General features: G+C 35.1%; 1 protein-coding gene across 3 annotated transcripts in view; it reads right to left on the reverse strand.

Moving 5' to 3' along the window:
* ANKS1B (ankyrin repeat and sterile alpha motif domain containing 1B) overlaps positions 1–18587 on the reverse strand; it is a 1071061-nt gene that overhangs the window by 895169 nt on the left and 157305 nt on the right. For all 3 annotated transcript variants that reach the window (XM_065937415.1, XM_065937407.1, XM_065937398.1), the window contains exons 5-8: positions 18024–18099; positions 15936–16037; positions 12368–12481; positions 6650–6816 (exon numbers count right to left, since the gene is read on the reverse strand). In XM_065937415.1, coding sequence (XP_065793487.1) covers positions 6650–6816; positions 12368–12481; positions 15936–16037; positions 18024–18099 — 459 coding nt within the window. The remainder of the gene's footprint in view (positions 1–6649; positions 6817–12367; positions 12482–15935; positions 16038–18023; positions 18100–18587) is intronic.

The raw sequence follows: 18587 nt of genomic DNA on the forward strand, positions 1-18587 counted from the left end.
ACTATGCTACAGATGAGAAATATGGAGATCAGGATGATTTATCTAAGGAGTAGAACTGAGATTCAAACACCAGTCTCTTTCAGCTCAAAGTTCCTGTTCTCTACACTATAATGTTACTCTAAGTTACAAATACATGTTATTTCCATGGAATTCCCCAGGCCAGAACACTGGAGTGGGTAGCCTTTCCCTTCTCTAGGGATCTTCCCAATCCAGGGTTTGAACCCAGGTCTCCCGCATTGCAAGCGGATTCTTTACCAGCTGAGTCACAAGGGAAGCCCATAATGCTACTCTAAGTTACAAATACATGTTATTGAAGAAATTAGTATAATTCCTTAACGTGAGGACTCAGTAAATTAGTGAAGCTGATGAGAATAATTATGACAACAAAGATCTTTAAATGTTTCGGGAAGTTACACCATGCTAAGTAAAAGCAAGATTACAGGGTAAAAAGATAATCTTCTTCAAAACTAGAATAGATTTATTTCAGTAACATACAACAGACGATTATAGGAAAAGATATAACATAATCAATGTTTGTCTCATTTATTTTAGGGGCAAGCTATTTCCACTTTTATTAATATATACTTCTCACTGGTTCATTATCCTGGTTCATTTTAGAACTTTTTCATTCCCTGTCTTTTTCATTCCTTGGCTACCTCATTCTTTCTCCAAATTAAGACTTGGTTTCTCATTATTAATTATTCGGTAGAATAAACTGTCAGCTATCAACTAAATGGAACTGTTGTGAAACTAAGCAACCGAAATATTTACATTTTAAAAAGCATAGATGGTAGACATAAAAATTCTGGCAAGAGCAAATTAAAATAATACCAGACAGTTTTAAAATTCTAAGCCTGAGATTAAAGCAGGCCACACAGAATATTTTCCATCTACTGTTATTGACTTTGATTGTATTGTAGAGAATCTAATTTGTCATCTGTTAGAGGCTGAATTGATCCCAATATTCAGTAGTCATGTCTCAAATGGTCCCATGATAAAATACATTAGAAGCATGAGCGATTTCAGTAATTTTTTTTTTTTTTTTGGTTACTAGTTCAATACTCCATTAGAATTAATTGCTCTTCAAGGTGAAAAACATTTCCCGGAACACAAAGATAAGTGATTATCGCCACTGACATGTCTCTTTAAGCTCAGGCTCTAGAATGATTTCCTTTGGCATTAGGAAGCAAAATGGGATTCCTTTACAATGGCAGGCTGTCCAAAGCCTTTACTCCAAAACAGGATCAAGAATTCTCAAATGCACAGCATGAAAAAGAATTACAAATCAGGTGCGTTATGGCAAATGAATGAAGTCAATGTGACAAGTGGCTGAGAGTTGTCAAAAATTAACTTCATCATTATCTGGAGAGCAAGGTTAGAAGAATGTTGAATTATTATCAAATTTTCAATAAAACACTACAGTTAACTCATGAGAAAAAAGTATAGATTCTCAGGGAAATCATAATAGCTGAGTTTTCTGTTAGGAAGATTAAATTCAAGTTAGATATTATAGAGAGATCATGGAGAATGGAAACAGCAAAACAAAGACTGGCTGATGTTATATCCGCAGAGTGATCACAAAACTTCATGAAATTCAAATATATAGAAGTTTGATTAGGAAGGAAGTTTGCTGCCTTGGGTACCTTAAGAGAATGCTCTTAGGGTTAAGAGATATCTTACTGCCAAACACGTTTCAAAATGTGCACATGATACAATACTATGCATCACATCATAATCAGCAAGAATAATTAACAATTAGGGGGAGAAAAAAGCCAGGGTGTGAAACAATATGAGGGAAATATCAAAGTGAAATAATATAAAAGAAATATACACAGAGTTAAATTGCACAAAACTTGCCAACACAGCTCCATTCAAATAATAACCCTTAGGCGCTGCTGAAGTGTCTAGGTTTCCCCTCAGGAGAAAAAAGTACGTATTTCATCCCTGGTGCTTCTTATTTATTTCTTAGATACATGGGATGGTAAGACAATAATGCCTTTTTAAATTTATATCTTAAAAAATTATTTCCTGAAACCTAAATTCTGAAATTTGCTCTCAAGACCTTTATGCGATCATCAAATTTCTCTAAGGCATGGTATGTTCACATTTAAAAAGTGTGTACATTGTTTACACACAGAGGGAAAGCTGATACATGACTTGGGAAAACAAATGAAGTGACTAGAAAATGTTTTTCAGATAATTTTATATTCTTTCAAAAATCTAAGTTTCAGGGGTTGGTAAAGAATGTGAAGACATTTATATTTTTCAAAATTTACATTCTAGATTATATAATATCTTAATCCAACTTAGAAAATGATTCCACTTGCATATTATAAAAGAAATTAAAACAGACTGACTTTTAAATTAAAATTTGTGGAAGATAAAACGCAATTTTAACTTGAGCTTCCCTTCACATTAAACATAAAACCTTCTATCAAATACATTCAATCATTGTAAGTTTAATTCCTAATTCATTTATTTTAGTAAAATTTTTCAAACTACCATCTTAAGGCTAATATTTTAATAAAACCAAATACTCCAAAAATAAAAGTTCTTACATAAGATGGCTGATTTTATATTTTAAATTACTGAATTAGAGTGCCCTCTATTGGATAAAAAAGGCAATAAAAGTTAAAATGACAAAGAATAGTTAAAATACCTAAAAAATTCAAACCAAGTCATTAATATGTAAAATATATTTATTAATAACATAAATGCTACACAACAGATTTTTCTTTACTTTGATTTCTTCTAAATTACTTCTGGAATTATCTGTCATATGACAACAAATAAGTTGAATGTTTCATATCCATATAAACTTAAATTTTAACTCAACTCAAATGCCTGTCCTTCAGCCAGTAATGTGAATAATAAACAAAAGTGTTTTCCACATTTAACATTCCATTATAATATAGAAATAATTGCAACTTACGACTACGGCTAAACTACAGTTTGAATTTTCCTTAATGATGAACTGAAACCTCCCTACTTCTAGAGAGCTCTTACACTGCACAGTAGAATTAGGCTGGGCACCAGAAGTCAGATTTATTTAGATCTAAAATTCCATAATTCTATGGTTTTAGCAAGACCTCAGTTCAGACTCATTATCTGAGGCTTGGATTACTTCAGTAAGGTCCTAGCAGAGTTTTAGTCCTCTAGGCCAATAATATACATGTTAGTATAAGCTTTTTAAACAACAATGTTCAGAATCACCCAAAACAATTCTGTTTCAATTGCTCTGCCATGGTACCTGAGGATGTCTGCATTTTTTGAAGCTTTCTAGATAAATCTAATGTACGACCATTGCTAAGAATCACTGTTTGAGTCTCTGCCCAGAACATCTGACATCAAGGTACCACTTCTAACTTTTAAAAATGTCACCTTCATGAATGGACTCCCATACTCAAGAGTTATTCTCTTCAGCATCAATATTAAACTTCTGACTAGCTTCCCGATCTAATTATCTGCCCTGTTCTGTAATGAAATAGTTGAGTGGTAAGACTGCCTTCTTCTAGATCCAGTAAATACCGGACTGGCGCTGGTATTTACTGTGTAAACTTAGGAAGGTCATACAAGTTCTCTGTGCCCCTATTTTTCTTATCTATAAAATGGGAGGAGTAATACTATCTATCTCATAGGGTTAGTGTGAGGATTAAATCAATTTATATAAAGTGCTATGTCAATGTTAAAAATTATTATGACTTATCCAGCTTCACTCTCCACAACTTTTCAAGACAAACTCTCATGGTAAATTATCCTCATTTTAAATGCTAGGCTGCACCTTTGGGCTTTTGCACATTATGTTTCTGCAGACTGAAATTCTCTCCCATTCATTCATTCCATTCCAAGTGCAGAGATTATTTCCCCTTCCTCCAGACTGCAATTTAATTTCTCCCTACCTCCATGAAGACATCAATGAATACCTATAAATCATTAATCTCTTCCTTAAAAAAATTTCCTTTGGCTACAGGGTAATTTATTATAAGAAATATAGCTGGGAATTAATGACATTGGCTCTGAGTTTGAATCCTAGATCTGTCACTTACCAGCTGAGTCATGTCCCAAATCTGTAACTCCACTATTAGGATTACTGTATAGATTAGGTGGCTTCAGTAATATAAAACATTAAAACGTCAAATAGCAAGCACTTAATAAATGTCAATTCTTATAATATTTATTTGTTTTTTATATTATTCTTGTCTACACACAGTGATTTAAGACTTCTGGGAGCAGAAATTCTGAACTCCTCGAAGTTAGAAACCACATCTCATTATTGCTATTATAAGTGCTACAGCTCACAACACTGTCATGGCCATTTATATTAAATGATCTATAAGGACTCAGTTAAATTTTTTGTATAACTTGAGAGTATAATTCATTTTAAAAACTTGGAAAAATATTCTTGATAAATACAAACACATTCAACAAACCAGGAATTAACTCAAATACAACACAGGCTATAGAGAAGAGTTAAATAAATTGCATTCCTTTTTAAACATTCAATAACAATTTTCTATCAGATTCAACTTCTGAAAGTCAGCTTTTAATAATGCATTTTATGCATCTAAAATCCTTTAGATTTTTCTCATTTCCTACAAAAATAAATACCAAAATTCTCAGCCTGACATTCAAAATCATCCATGGCCTGAACTCATTCTATCTTCTAATCTTATCTCCATTGTCCCCCTTTATGAACTTTATTATTCCAAATAAATAGAACTATTTGCTCTTACTCATGTGTACCCTCTGCTTTTCTGCTTCATGTAACCTTTAATATTTTCGTATGATAATATTTTCAAAGAACACAATATAAAGTTTCATTACAGGAACAAAGAGTGATCACTTTTATGGACACATAAGTTTGAATTTTGAGCTTAACTTCAACTTAGAAGCATTAATTTCTCCCTTAGTACTGTCACAGTCTTTTTTTTTTTTTAACAAAAAAACAGTCTTTGACTTACAAAAAAAATTGGTCACCACTCACCCCAAATTATGTCACATTCTCAATGCCAAAAGCCCTTGCCATCACTACTCATAAAAAAATATAAGTTTGAATTATGGTCTCCAAGCAGAGCATGCAGACCCTACGGTGCACAAGATCCCAACTGAATAAAAGAAAAAAATTAGATCATCCATTTTACACTTTATCATTCTCACTTGAATTTCTCTTGTAGTATATGCTCCATAATCCATAGCATATATTCTTAAAAATTATAAATAAATACATTTGGGATGTTTGCTCAAAATTTGTTTACTACTGGTACATAACAAAGTTTAGAAATAAACTGGTCTAGAATATCAGGTCTTTCAGAAAAATTTGTGGGTTGAGAAACAGAAGACCAGAAGTAGCCACTTTAGAGATATCTTTAGGAATGGACCTAAACACTGTGTATTGTTTATGTAGGATAAATATGTCTTAATTTCTAATCAACCTTCAAGATAATGTGGAAATGTAACTGGTTTGGAATTTGAGTTAGTATAGGCCTATTGCAGTTTTTTTTTAAAAAAACAAGGAGTTTTGCCCTAACATTAAAGTTAGTACAGTAAATATTTCATTACTATAAAAATATCATTTGGGAAAACTTACAAGTATTTACTTCATTATACATATAGTTAATCATAATTACTCATAAAGAGCTTTTATTGGAGCCAATAACGTGATGTTTTACGAAACACAGTAAAAGAAAAAAAAAAAAAAAAAAAACAGGCCTAGAAGCTATGACTGGCCTTGGACCTAGACTAGCAAATACTACCCTGGAAAAGTGTCACTTTACGTAACAGTAAGCAACTAAATGAAGTAAATGTTCTCATAACAGTCAGTATACTTAGAAAACTTTTTTAACTTTCATAAATAAAATGACATACTTAACACATTCTACTCTATTACCGGTTTTTGAAGAAAGTATAATATTTCTATTAAAAAAAATTAAGTACTAAAAGTGATAAAAGGTTTCATATCATAATAATGCATTTCCTTTAATACCAATGGATCCTATAAATCCTTCTATAGGACTAAAGACAGATATAAAAATCTTGACTTTAAACTGATTCTCTATAGTTTTTCTTGCTACTGTATCAATATAAAAATTCAACTAAGCAAGAATCTCTTACTCATGATTCAAATTCTGAGCTTACAGTTTGCATGCAAACCACTTGGATTTGTGTAAGATTATGAAAATATTCAGTTCAAACTATCCACAATGACTCTCTCCTACTATGATTTACAAACTGGGCAGGAAGTACACACTCATGGCTTGGCTATGTCTTTCTTCTTCAAGATGGTATTAAACCCAGATGACAGAGAAATCAGGGAAAAAAGAAAAAAGGAAGGTTTTCTTCTTTCTTTGGAACCACTGTCATTATGCCCAATAAAACTAAAAGAACATAATCAAAGGGACTATGAATTTATATGTTACAAGGGTCTAACAGTGGTGAGATCATCACAAATCATAAGTGATTTATCAAAGTATTTCTTCCCTACACATGCAGTGAGAATGAACACCATTAAATATCAGGGAAGCACAACGGGGAGCCTGACATTTGACCCTGACTAAACCTAAAGGTAAGATACCACATAAATTCCACGGCGTTCAGGTACATAATGAACTGGCAAAGACAGACATATTGTCTTCTTTCCCCCCTTACTTACTACACTCTGGCTTCCATTTTTCCCAAGTTCTTCCTCTGAAATCTTGCTCAAATTATCTAAGTAGTGGTCTGATATTGTGTGGCACAAATCTTCAAAAGAATAATCCTTTTCTTGACAGAGCTTTATTTCATCCAAGAGTTTTGATAATTCGCCAGTCACAGTTTCACCTATAAGAAGACAGTATATTTTTCAGAAGTTTCAAAAAAGAATACTGCTAAAACTTCATGCTAAATGATAAAAATATAACCAGTATAGTGCTAGAACTCAAAACATGGCAAACAAAATTATCAGAAAGTTTATTTTGCTGAAAGTAAGGTACTAACACATCCAAGGTAAGAGAAACCCCAGTAAGATAGTAGGCAGCAGAGAGGGCATCAGAGGGCAGACAGACTGAAACCACAATCACAGACAACTTACCAGTCTAATCACATGGACCACATTTTGTCTAACTCAATGAAACTAAGTAGGGCCATCCAAGATAGACAGGTCATGGGGATGAGGTCTGACAGAATGTGGTCCACTGGAGAAGGGAATGGCAAACCACTTCAGTATTCCTGCCTTGAGAACCCCATGAAAAGTATGAAAAGGCAAAAAGATAGAGGACACTGAAAGATGAACTCCCCAGGCTGGTAGGTGCCCAATATGCTACTGGAGATCAGTGGTGAAATAACTCCAGAAAGAATGAAGGGATGGAGCCAAAGCAAAAACAACACCCAGTTGTGGATATGACTGGTGATAGAAGCAAGGTCTGAAGCTATAAAGAGCAATATTGCATAGGAACCTGGAATGTTAGGTCCATGAATCAAGGCAAATTGGAAGTGGTCAAACAGGAGATGGCAAGAGTGAACGTTGACATTTTAGGAAACGGTTAACTAAAATAGACTGAAATGGGTGAATTTCAGATGACCATTATATCTAATACCGTGGGCAAGAATCCCTAAGAAGAAATGGACTAGGCATCATAGTCAACAAAAGAATCCAAAATGCAGTACTTGAATGCAATCTCAAAAATGAGAGAATGATCTCTGTTAATTTCCAAGGCAACCCATTCAATATCAAGGTAATCCAAGTCTATGCTCTGATCAGAAACGCAGAAGAAGAAGAAGTTGAAGGGTTCTATGAAGACCTACAAGACCTTTTGGAACTAACACCCAAAAAAGATGTCCTTTTCATTATAGGGAAGTGGAATGCAAAAGTAGATAGTCAGGAAACACCTGGAGTAACAGGCAAATTTGGCCTTGAATGAAGCAGGGCAAAGGCTAATAGAGTTTTGCCAAGATAACCCACTGGTCATAGCAAACACCCTCTTCCAACAACACAAGAGAAGACTCTACACATGGACATCACCAGACGGTCGACAACGAAATCAGATTGATTATATTCTCTGCAGCCAAAGATGGAGAAGCTCTACACAGTCAGCAAAAACAAGACTGGGAACTGACTGTGGCTCAGATCATGAACTCTTTATTGCCAAATACAGACTGAAATTGAAGAAACTGGGGAAAACCACTGGACCATTCAGGTATGACATAAATCAAATCCCTTACAATTACACAGTGGAAGTGAGAAGTAGATTTAAGGGACTAGATCTGACAGACAGAGTGCCTGATGAACTACAGACATTGTACAGGAGACAGGGAACAAGACCATTCCCAAGAAAAAGAAAAGCAAAAAAGCAAAAAGGCTGTCTGAGGAGGACTTACAAATAGCTGTGAAAAAAAGAGAAGCCAAAAGCAAAGGAGAAAATGAAAGATATATCCATTTGAATCCAGAGTTCTAAAATATAACAAGGAGAGATAAGAAAGCCTTCCTCAGTGATCAGTGCAAAGAAATAGAGGAAAACAATAGAATGGGAAAGACTAGAGATCTCATCAAGAAAATTAGAGATAGCAAGGAAATATTTCATGCAAAGATGGGTTCAAGAAAGGACAGAAATGGTATGGACCTAACAGAAGCAGAAGATATTAAGAAGAGGTGGCAAGAATACACAGAAGAACTATACAAAAAAGATCTTCACACCCAGATAATCACAATGGTGTGATCACTCACCTAGAGCCAGACATCCTGGAATGTGAAGTCAAGCGGGCCTTAGGAAGCATCATTATGAACAATGTAGAGGTGATAGAATTCCAGTTGAGCTATTTCAAATCCTAAAAGATGATGCTGTCAAAGTGCTGCATTCAATATGCCAGCAAATTTGGAAAACTCAGCAGTGGCCACAGGACTGGAAAAGGTCAGTTTTCATTCCAACCCCAAAGAAAGGCAGTGCCAAAGAATGCTCAAACTACCGCACAACTGCACTCATCTCACACACTAATAAGGTAATGCTCATAATTCTCCAAATCAGGTTTCAGCAATACATGAACTGTGAACTTCCAGATGTTGAAGCTGGTTTTAGAAAAGGCAGAGGAACCAGAGATGAAATTGCCAACATCCGCTGGATCATCAAGAAAGCAAGAGAGTTCCAGAAAAGCATGTATTTCTGCATTATTGACTATACCAAAGCCTTTGACTGTGTGGATCACAATACACTGTGGAAAATTCTGAAAGAGATGGGAATACCAGACCACCTGACATGCCTCTTGAGAAACCTATATGCAGATCAGGAAGCAACAGTTAGAACTGGACATGGAACAACAGACTGGTTCCAAATAGGAAAAGGAGTATGTCAAGGCTATATATTGTCACCCTGCTTATTTAACTTCTATGCAGAGTACATCATGAGAAATGCTGGGCTGGAGGAAGCACAAGCTGGAATCAAGATTGCCAGGAGAAATATCAATATTCTCAGATATGCGGATGACACCACCCTTATGGCAGAAAGTGAAGAGGAACTAAAAAGCCTCTTGATGAAAGTGAAAGAGGAGAAGGAAAAAGTTGGCTTAAAGCTCAACATTCAGGAAACTAAGATGATGGCATCTGGTCCCATCACTTCATGGCAAATAGATGGGGAAACAGTGGAAACAGTGTCAGACTTTATTTTTTGGTGCTCCAAGATCACTGCAGATGATGATTACAGCCATGAAATTAAAAGACACTCCTTGGAAGGAAAGTTATGACCAACCTAGATAGCATATTAAAAAGCAGAGGCATTACTTTGACAATAAAGGTCCATCTAGTCAAGGCTATGGTTTATCCAGTAGTCATGCACTGATGTACAATTGGACTATAAAGAAAGCTGAGCACCGAAGAGTTGATGCTTTTGAACTGTGGTGTTGGAGAAGACTCTTGAGAGTCCCTTGGACTGCAAGGAGATCCAACCAGTTCATCCTAAAGGAGATCAGTCCTGGGTGTTCATTGGAAGGACTGATGCTGAAGCTGAAACTCCAATAGTTTGGCCATCTGATGCAAGGAGCTGACTCATTGGAAAAGACCCTGATGCTGAGAAAGATTGAAGGCAGGAGGAGAAGGGGATGACAGAGCATGATACGGTTGGATAGCATTACCAACTCAATGGACATTAGTTTTGGTAAACTCCGGGAGTTGGTGATGGACAGGGAAGCCTGGCGCGCTGTGGTCCACAGGGTTACAAAGAGTTGGACACGACTGAGTGAGTGAACTGAACTGAAACCATAATTAGTACAGTAATATTAAAAGACAAAAAGAAATTTCAATTTTGACTATTTTTATTCTTTATCAAGATGAAAATAAGTACTGAAGGTTTACATAAATGTAGTACATAAAATCATTTGGAATTACAATTCCTAAAACTTCACCTATAATAGCATTTAATTTCAATAGTCTTTTAGAACAGTGGTCCCAAACATTTTTGGCACCAGGGACTGGTTTTGTGGAAGACAATTTTCCCACAGTCAGCGTTGGGTGGATGGTTTTGGGATTATTCAAGCACATTACAGTTATTGTGCACTTTGTTACTATTATATCAGTTCCACCTCATATCACCAGGTATTAGATTCTGGGGGTTGGGGACATCAACCCAAGTATTTGTGGGCATTATACTTTACTGACAGAATTCATTCAACATTAAAAAAATTGAAATAGTGCTGGGATTCTACTTTCTAGGTTCAACAAAAAAAATAGTAGAACATATTTAAACAAATAATTATATAACTAATAAAGGGATAACAGAAGGAACAGATATATAATATGCATCAACTATGAAAATGAATATATCATAGGTTACACACAAATACTCATTTTTTTCTAATTATTCTCAGAAAGCAACTTCACCCCAATAATTTATTCTAAAAAAAAAAAAAAAAAACCAGCAGCTACATTCAAGATATATGTTTTTTCAGTTCAGTTCAGTTCAGTCGCTCAGTTGTGTCTGACTCTTTGCGACCCCATGAACAGCACGCCAGGCCTCCCTGTCCATCACCAACATCTGGAGTTTACCAAAACTCATGTCCATTGAGTCGGTGATGCCATCCAGCCATCTCATCCCCTGTCGTCCCTTCTCCTCCCGCTCTCAATCTTTCCCAGCATCAGGGTCTTTTCCAATGAGTCAACTCTTTGCATCAGGTGGCCAAACTATTGGAGTTTCAGCTTCAGCATCAGTCCTTCCAATGAACACCCAGGACTGATCTCCTTTAGGATGGACAGGCTGGATCTCCTTGCAGTCCAAGGGACTCTCAAGAGTCTTCTCCAACACCACAGTTCAAAAGCATCAACTCTTCGGTGCTCAGCTTTCTTTATAGTCCAATTGTACATCAGTGCATGACTACTGGAAGAAACATAGCCTTGACTAGATGGACCTTTGTTGTCAAAGTAATGCCTCTGCTTTTTAATATGCTATCTAGGTTGGTCATAACTTTCCTTCCAAGGAGTGTCTTTTAATTTCATGGCTGTAATCATCATCTGCAGTGATCTTGGAGCACCAAAAATAAAGTCTGACACTGTTTCCACTGTTTCCCCATCTATTTGCCATGAAGTGATGGGACCAGATGCCATCATCTTAGTTTCCTGAATGTTGAGCTTTAAGCCAACTTTTTCCTTCTCCTCTTTCACTTTCATCAAGAGGCTTTTTAGTTCCTCTTCACTTTCTGCCATAAGGGTGGTGTCATCCGCATATCTGAGAATATTGATATTTCTCCTGGCAATCTTGATTCCAGCTTGTGCTTCCTCCAGCCCAGCATTTCTCATGATGTACTCTGCATAGAAGTTAAATAAGCAGGGTGACAATATACAGCCTTGACATACTCCTTTTCCTATTTGGAACCAGTCTGTTGTTCCATGTCCAGTTCTAACTGTTGCTTCCTGACCTACATATAGGTTTCTCAAGAGGCATGTCAGGTGGTCTGGTATTCCCATCTCTTTCAGAATTTTCCACAGTGTATTGTGATCCACACAGTCAAAGGCTTTGGTATAGTCAATAATGCAGAAATATATGCTTTTCTGGAACTCTCTTGCTTTCTTGATGATCCAGCGGATGTTGGCAATTTGATATGTTTTTTAGTCTACCTTAAAAACATATTTTAGGGTGTAAAAGTCAACTGTGAAATATCCACTCCATGTAAGCTTCATGTCAGCAGGGATTGCTATTTCCCTTGATCACCACTATATCTCAGGACTAAGAATAGTGTTTGACAAACAGCAGGAGCTCAATAAATACTGACAAATAATGGATAAAATATAGAGTATAATATATAACTTATTAGACCTTAAATTTTCACAAGTTTGAGCCCTTTTGTACATACAGCATAAAATTGTACATAACAGTCTAATATCATCTCAAGGGTTTTACAATTAGCTACTCACTTTTGGTCTTCTGGGAAGGAGATTCAACAGGAGATGAAATACGTGTTTCTTGTGTCATATCTTCCTGTATGTGTTCTTCAAGGACTGTTGGTCTTCCCACGCCTTCTAAATATTCTGTGTATATAAGTTTTTGAAATTACATACTTGAATTCATATATGTTAAAAACCTTAACTTGGTTTTACTTTGATGGTTACTTTTTCAGTTATTTTTTCATATTCTAAGTTTTTCAAAAAAGCTTCAAAAAACCAAACTGAAAGATCTTCATGATGAGCTATTAATTTAAAGCTTTTTAATTAAAACAAAAAAATATTTCAAGAGAGACTTGTGAATCCTTTTCATGAAAAGTAAACTTTTGTCACATTCTTTCCTTAAAAATATATATACCGGTTGAAGATACAATAACATCCTTGGTTTCCTTAAATATATTCTATCTGTAGGTTTAAAACTCTCTGACTGATGCTTTGAATAGACCATGTCCATAAACAGGGATATAAAATTTAGATATATAAAACAACCAGTCAGGTAACATAAATAAATGAAGTGGGATAAGCTTAATTTGCAATGGTGTTACATCTTGTGAGATAAACATAATTGCATATTGAACTTTAGTTCAACAAAAAAAAATGTTTTTTGCATTATTCTTGAGCAGTGTTCTGCACTCAGCACCTCACTCATTTTAACAATTTTGATGAGGACATAGTAATAATAAAACTTAAATATTGCTTTCTATACACTCAGCACTGTTTTAAGTATTTGATATAAATTAACTCATTTAATCTTCACAAACTATGACACAGGCACTATTATTATCTCAGCTTTAAAGATGAAAACCAAAGGGGAAGGATTATTAACTTGGCCATGTTTATGCAGATAGTAAGTAGCAAACACAGATAGCTATAAGAAGCATCTCACTTTTCTCTCAATCATAAAGAAAACAGCATCTGAATGTAAGGATATATGTCAACTAACATTTAATCTCAATGATACAGAAAAAAACAGAAAGCCTGTAGAGCCTGGTAAACCAGAGAACAGATGCACCATCTAAAGTTCAGCCATGAAGTAAAATGAAAGCTTGCATTTTTGAGAAATGAAACCCTGGAGTGTTATCTGAAATCCTAGATTTTTAAGTGCTTAAAGCTAATTCAGTTTTACAGGAACACAGCATGAGTCAAAAGTATGTGATCTAAACAAGTTATATCTGCTATCGCCCAAAAGGCATTCATCACAGTTTGTAGCCTCTAAGGAATTAAGTCAATAGACTCCTCCCCAAAGGTATCTTTTACTTCTGTTTCTTTATTCAGAAGGCACCCCTTTTTTTCTTAAAATTCAGTTAAGACACTGTGCTTTCATGCCAACCACCTGTGTCTTCATGTTATCCAAATAGTTTCTACCTAAGAGCAATTACTAGGCAAATTCTGCTAGGAAAAGAAAGCAACATATGGCATTCTATCATTACAATTTTTAGCCCAGGCAGTAATTTTACCTACTATAAATTGTATTTACTGCAATGACAAACTTTTTCATAAGATATTAAATGTGCCAGTGATTGAACATCAGGAATGCAGAGAATATAATGTGTTCACATTCTAAAATTTGACAATAACTATAAAAATTCAAAGAAGTAGCAAATACTCTATCACAAATTTACATACCTAATGAACAAATTGTGACTATTTAAGAGAACACCTGTATAATAACATTTTCATCTAAGTTGAACCAATTCAATGTGTTAAAAGTGTCTGTAATTATGTCATGCCCCCTTTTCAGTGGACAGCATTTATTTGCTTCTCCCAAAACATATATTAGGCACAAGTCTCAGTTTATTTTAACTTCAGTCAGAGGCAAAAATCAAATATGAACTACAAAGTGCCTAGAGGTCAAAGACTGATTTAAAGGTTGCATACCACTCTTTTATTTTTCAGCTTTCATTCAACTTGATTTTAATTTGAATTAATATGAAAAATCATACTTGTATTCTTCTCTGATTTATCTCTACAGCACTTGACTAGCAATTAACTTCTTTATTAATAAGAAAAGTGTAGGGGTTGAAGTTTCCTGAGAGGTTTTGGAAAATAAAGAGAGAAAAGAACATCATGACCTCCTGTAGCGAGTCCGTTCTTTCCCTCTTTGGTCTTTGTTGACTCCTGTATCTACCTGTCTCCTGCCGGACTTGGTTTTAATTCATCTGTCTTCCTGAAGGACAGAGCTGCTCTTCTGCGTCTCGGCTGATATCCTACGAGACCCACCCCACTGCCCTTTGTTACACTCGCAGCCAATCTATAATGACTGTGGGGTAATCCGCACTGAGCAGTGTAGGAGCTAAAAGCAAAGCAAAGAAAAACATCCGCATGTTTAAGGGAACACACTGCGCGTCAGACCTGACCACCGAGCAAAAAGAGAAAGTCAGATGAGGAAGTACGCACCCTGCAAATGAAACAATGGTACCCAGATGGTGGTCAGACCTTAAGTAGATCTATTTTAATAATCGAAACTAACTATACATATACTCAAATGATATTTATTAACCCATAGGCTGGCAAGACTGAATTATTGGTAGCAAATAATCTGTATTCTTTCAACGAAGGACAATTTTGTTGTTGTTAACTCAGCATTTATATACCATTTCTACCACTTGGAATAGGATATATGTTTGAGCAAATCACTTAGCTTCCTGGAGCTTCAATTTCCCTCATGTGCAAAAAGAAGACTAATAATATTTGATTGATCTACCTTACAGTTATAGAAATCAGGCAAAATAATAGAAAATCCATTATTCAAATGTAAGATAATACCTCAGCATCACCACTTTATAGCCCTAATACCTTCAAGTTCATAACTACATATTTATTACAAGGGTTTAATTAAAAATACTTTTTAATATCAAGTGAGTGAAAAAAATATTTTAGCAGTTGAAAAACAGAAATAAAACATTAACTCAGCCGTTAAAAAGAATTCATTTGAATCAGTTCTAATGAGATGGATGAAACTGGAGCCCATTATACAGAGTGAAGTAAGCCAGAAAGATAAAGATCAATACAGCATACTAACACATATATATGGAATTTAGAAAGATGGTAACGATAACGCTATATGCAAAATAGAAAAAGAGACACAGAAGTACAGAACAGACTTTTGAACTCTGTGGGAGAATGTGAGGGTGGGATGTTTCGAAAGAACAGCATGTATATTATCTATGGTGAAACAGATCACCAGCCCAGGTAGGATGCATGAGTCAAGTGCTCGGGCCTGGTGGGCTGGGAAGACCCAGAGGAATCGGGTGGAGAGGGAGGTGGAAGGGGGGATCGCGATGGGGAATACGTGTAATTCTATGGCTGATTCATATCAATGTATGACAAAACCCACTGAAAAATTTAAAAAAATTTTAAAAAAAGAAATAAAACATTAAAAGGTATTCATTATTCTTTAGTTTAAAAGTCTACCAGAAAAAATGCAAATAGTAACTTCATTCAAAAGTAAATGTTAACTCGAAACTCAAGAGAAAACTAGGACAGTTTTAATTTAATCTTAACTGTAAGGCAAACTCATCCATCATTCAATACTATTTACCTTGTAAGAGAGTTGCAATCTGGAGAGATTTCTGAGATGGATGTTCTTTCAAAATGTCTAACACAGTTCTACCTAAGCTATCTTTTATGTTGGCATCAATTCCTGAAAGAAAAAGAAAAACCCACTAGATGTACACAGTGGAGTATCACCAGAAGATACTGTCAACATGTAACTGTGCCAATTTCAAAAGTATACAAACAAAGCACTTAAGGCAGTTTTTTTTTTTAATTAAGCCCTACACACACACACACACACACACACACACGATTTTAGTAAGAAAGAAGATGGAAGTCTACTGATTCCAAAGATTTGGAACATTTTTGATAATGAATTAACTCATTTGATAATGAATTAACACTGACTCAAACATTAACTTTTCAGATTACAGCTATTTTAGGTTATAACTACTTAACTAAATTTTAGACTATCAAGTTGAAAAATATTAGAATGTAAATTGCTAAAGTATAAAAGTCATGTGATTTATATATTCTTTATAGTATGATCAAAATAACAATAATGTACCATGTAAGCAATATAACAGCAGTCTTAGAATACTTTAGCATTCACAGAAGTTGAAAAAGTGGGATTATTTTTAATTATTGTCCAAATACTAAGTCAAACATTCCACATTTATTTATACAAGATTATATTCAATATCAGCAATACTCATCAAATACCTGATGAGAAAACTTCCTAATGTGTGTAACTGAAATACCTTCGGAATCCTTGTAATTCTGAAAATATTTATGGTAAAGAGGTTTTACTATAAAGAGTTTAATGTAGCAAATAGCAAAAATCTCTATAAACTTCCCAAATTTCTAATTGCAAACAAAAGCCAGTTTTCAGGATCTGGCCCCAAAAATTATTCATTATAATAAAATGATTAAATATTTGCTTAAATTTGTATGGAAATGTGTTACCAGCACACATTTACCTCATTTATTATATCACTGCATTACATATCAAAGTTACATATACATGAAATTTCAACTTTGCCTAAGAACAATCACAATGCACCAGTCTGCTAACACTTTTAACATTTTTACTGAGGAAAATAAACACGTCAAATATAGTTTATAACATAGAAGATTCACATATATTGTTCACAAGCATGAATTTGAATCTATACCTTTTGATCTTAAAAAAAAATCTGACCTCGGTTTCAATTTTATTTCAATCATAATACACATATGGAGACAAACAAACCTACTTTGTTGTTCCTTCAGAGTTTTCCCTCTAAAAGGTTCCCTTTAAATCACTGAAGCTTACAAACACTAGCTACTCAGCTGATGAGTTAACTGGGCCTCCCTCATATCTCAGTTGGTAAAGAATCTGCCTGCGATGCAGAAGACCCTGGTTCGATTTCTGGGTCAGAAAAATCCCCTGGAGAAGGGATAGGCTACCCACTCCAGTATTCTTGAGCTTCCTTTGTGGCTCAGCTGGTAAAGAATCTGCCTGCAATGAAGGAGACCTGGGTTCCATCCCTGGGTTGGGAAGATCCCATGAGAAGAGAAACGCTACCCACTCGAGTATTCTGGCCTGGAGAATTCCATAAACTGTGTAGTCCATGGCGTCACAAAGAGTTGGACACGACTGAGTGACTTTCACTTTAATCCACTTTAATGATGAATTAACTAGAAGGAAAATTCACCTTAAGGATAGAGAACTCTATTTTCTGTTTACCACTGTTAACAATATAAAAACCTAGGGAAAATTGTATATTATTTAATAACTCAAGCAATTGTCACAGCTTCACAGGGATCAATTCCTCCCTCCTATAGAAGGCAGAGATTTTCTCCCTCTTTTGGTAGTTTCTCTAATATATTTTAATATGATTTAAAAGCATAAAATGATCACTTCTAAAAAGCTTTTGATTAAAGAATCTATTGAAAAGGAAGATGAACATTTATATCAGTTTTTTTCCTTAACACTGAGGCTCAATTCTATGTGGTTCTACATACATACAATTTAGAGTGAAGTAAAAAGGATAATGTGGGGTGGGGTGGATTGCGTCATTTTCCTTTGTCCACTTCCGGAGTACAGAGAGTTTTTGGCAAGATAAGCTCCATGGAGAATCATGATAGTTACCTGTTTCTAACAGAACTCGCACAACATCCACTTTTCCAAACAAAGCTGCTTCATGGAGTGCACTCCCTTTTTCTGTCTAGAAAAAAAGAAGAAGAAGGAAAAAGATTAGGAAAGCTAAGGTTAAAAAATTATATCCTTTTATGCATTCATAGGGTCGCAAAGAGTCGGACACGACCGAGCGACTGAAATGAACTGAACTGATGCATTCATACATATTGTTTGTAATCTTAGCACTCTCTGACAGAAGAGGAGAGTGGAATAAAGAAGATTCTAAAAACAAAATCCAAAAGATTGAGTTTGTGAATTATCTGTGCTTCTGTGTAGCCATTTGACCTTGTTATGTTTATAAGTCACTCATCTTCTTTCACCCTCAGTCGTTCTCAGATATAAGAGTAGTAATGCCTACCTCACGAGGCTTTTGTGACTATCCAGTGAGCTCATGCAATTCAACGTGCATTAATTAAATACCAGCTTTACACCAAGAATAGTTAAGGGGTGTTCTGAGGTATGGAAATATGATCCTGACTCTTGTACATTTACATTCTATCAGAGGAGACAGATGTA

Source organism: Muntiacus reevesi, chromosome 1 (assembly GCF_963930625.1).
Source record: "Muntiacus reevesi chromosome 1, mMunRee1.1, whole genome shotgun sequence".
In the NCBI taxonomy this organism is placed as follows: Eukaryota; Metazoa; Chordata; class Mammalia; order Artiodactyla; family Cervidae; genus Muntiacus; species Muntiacus reevesi.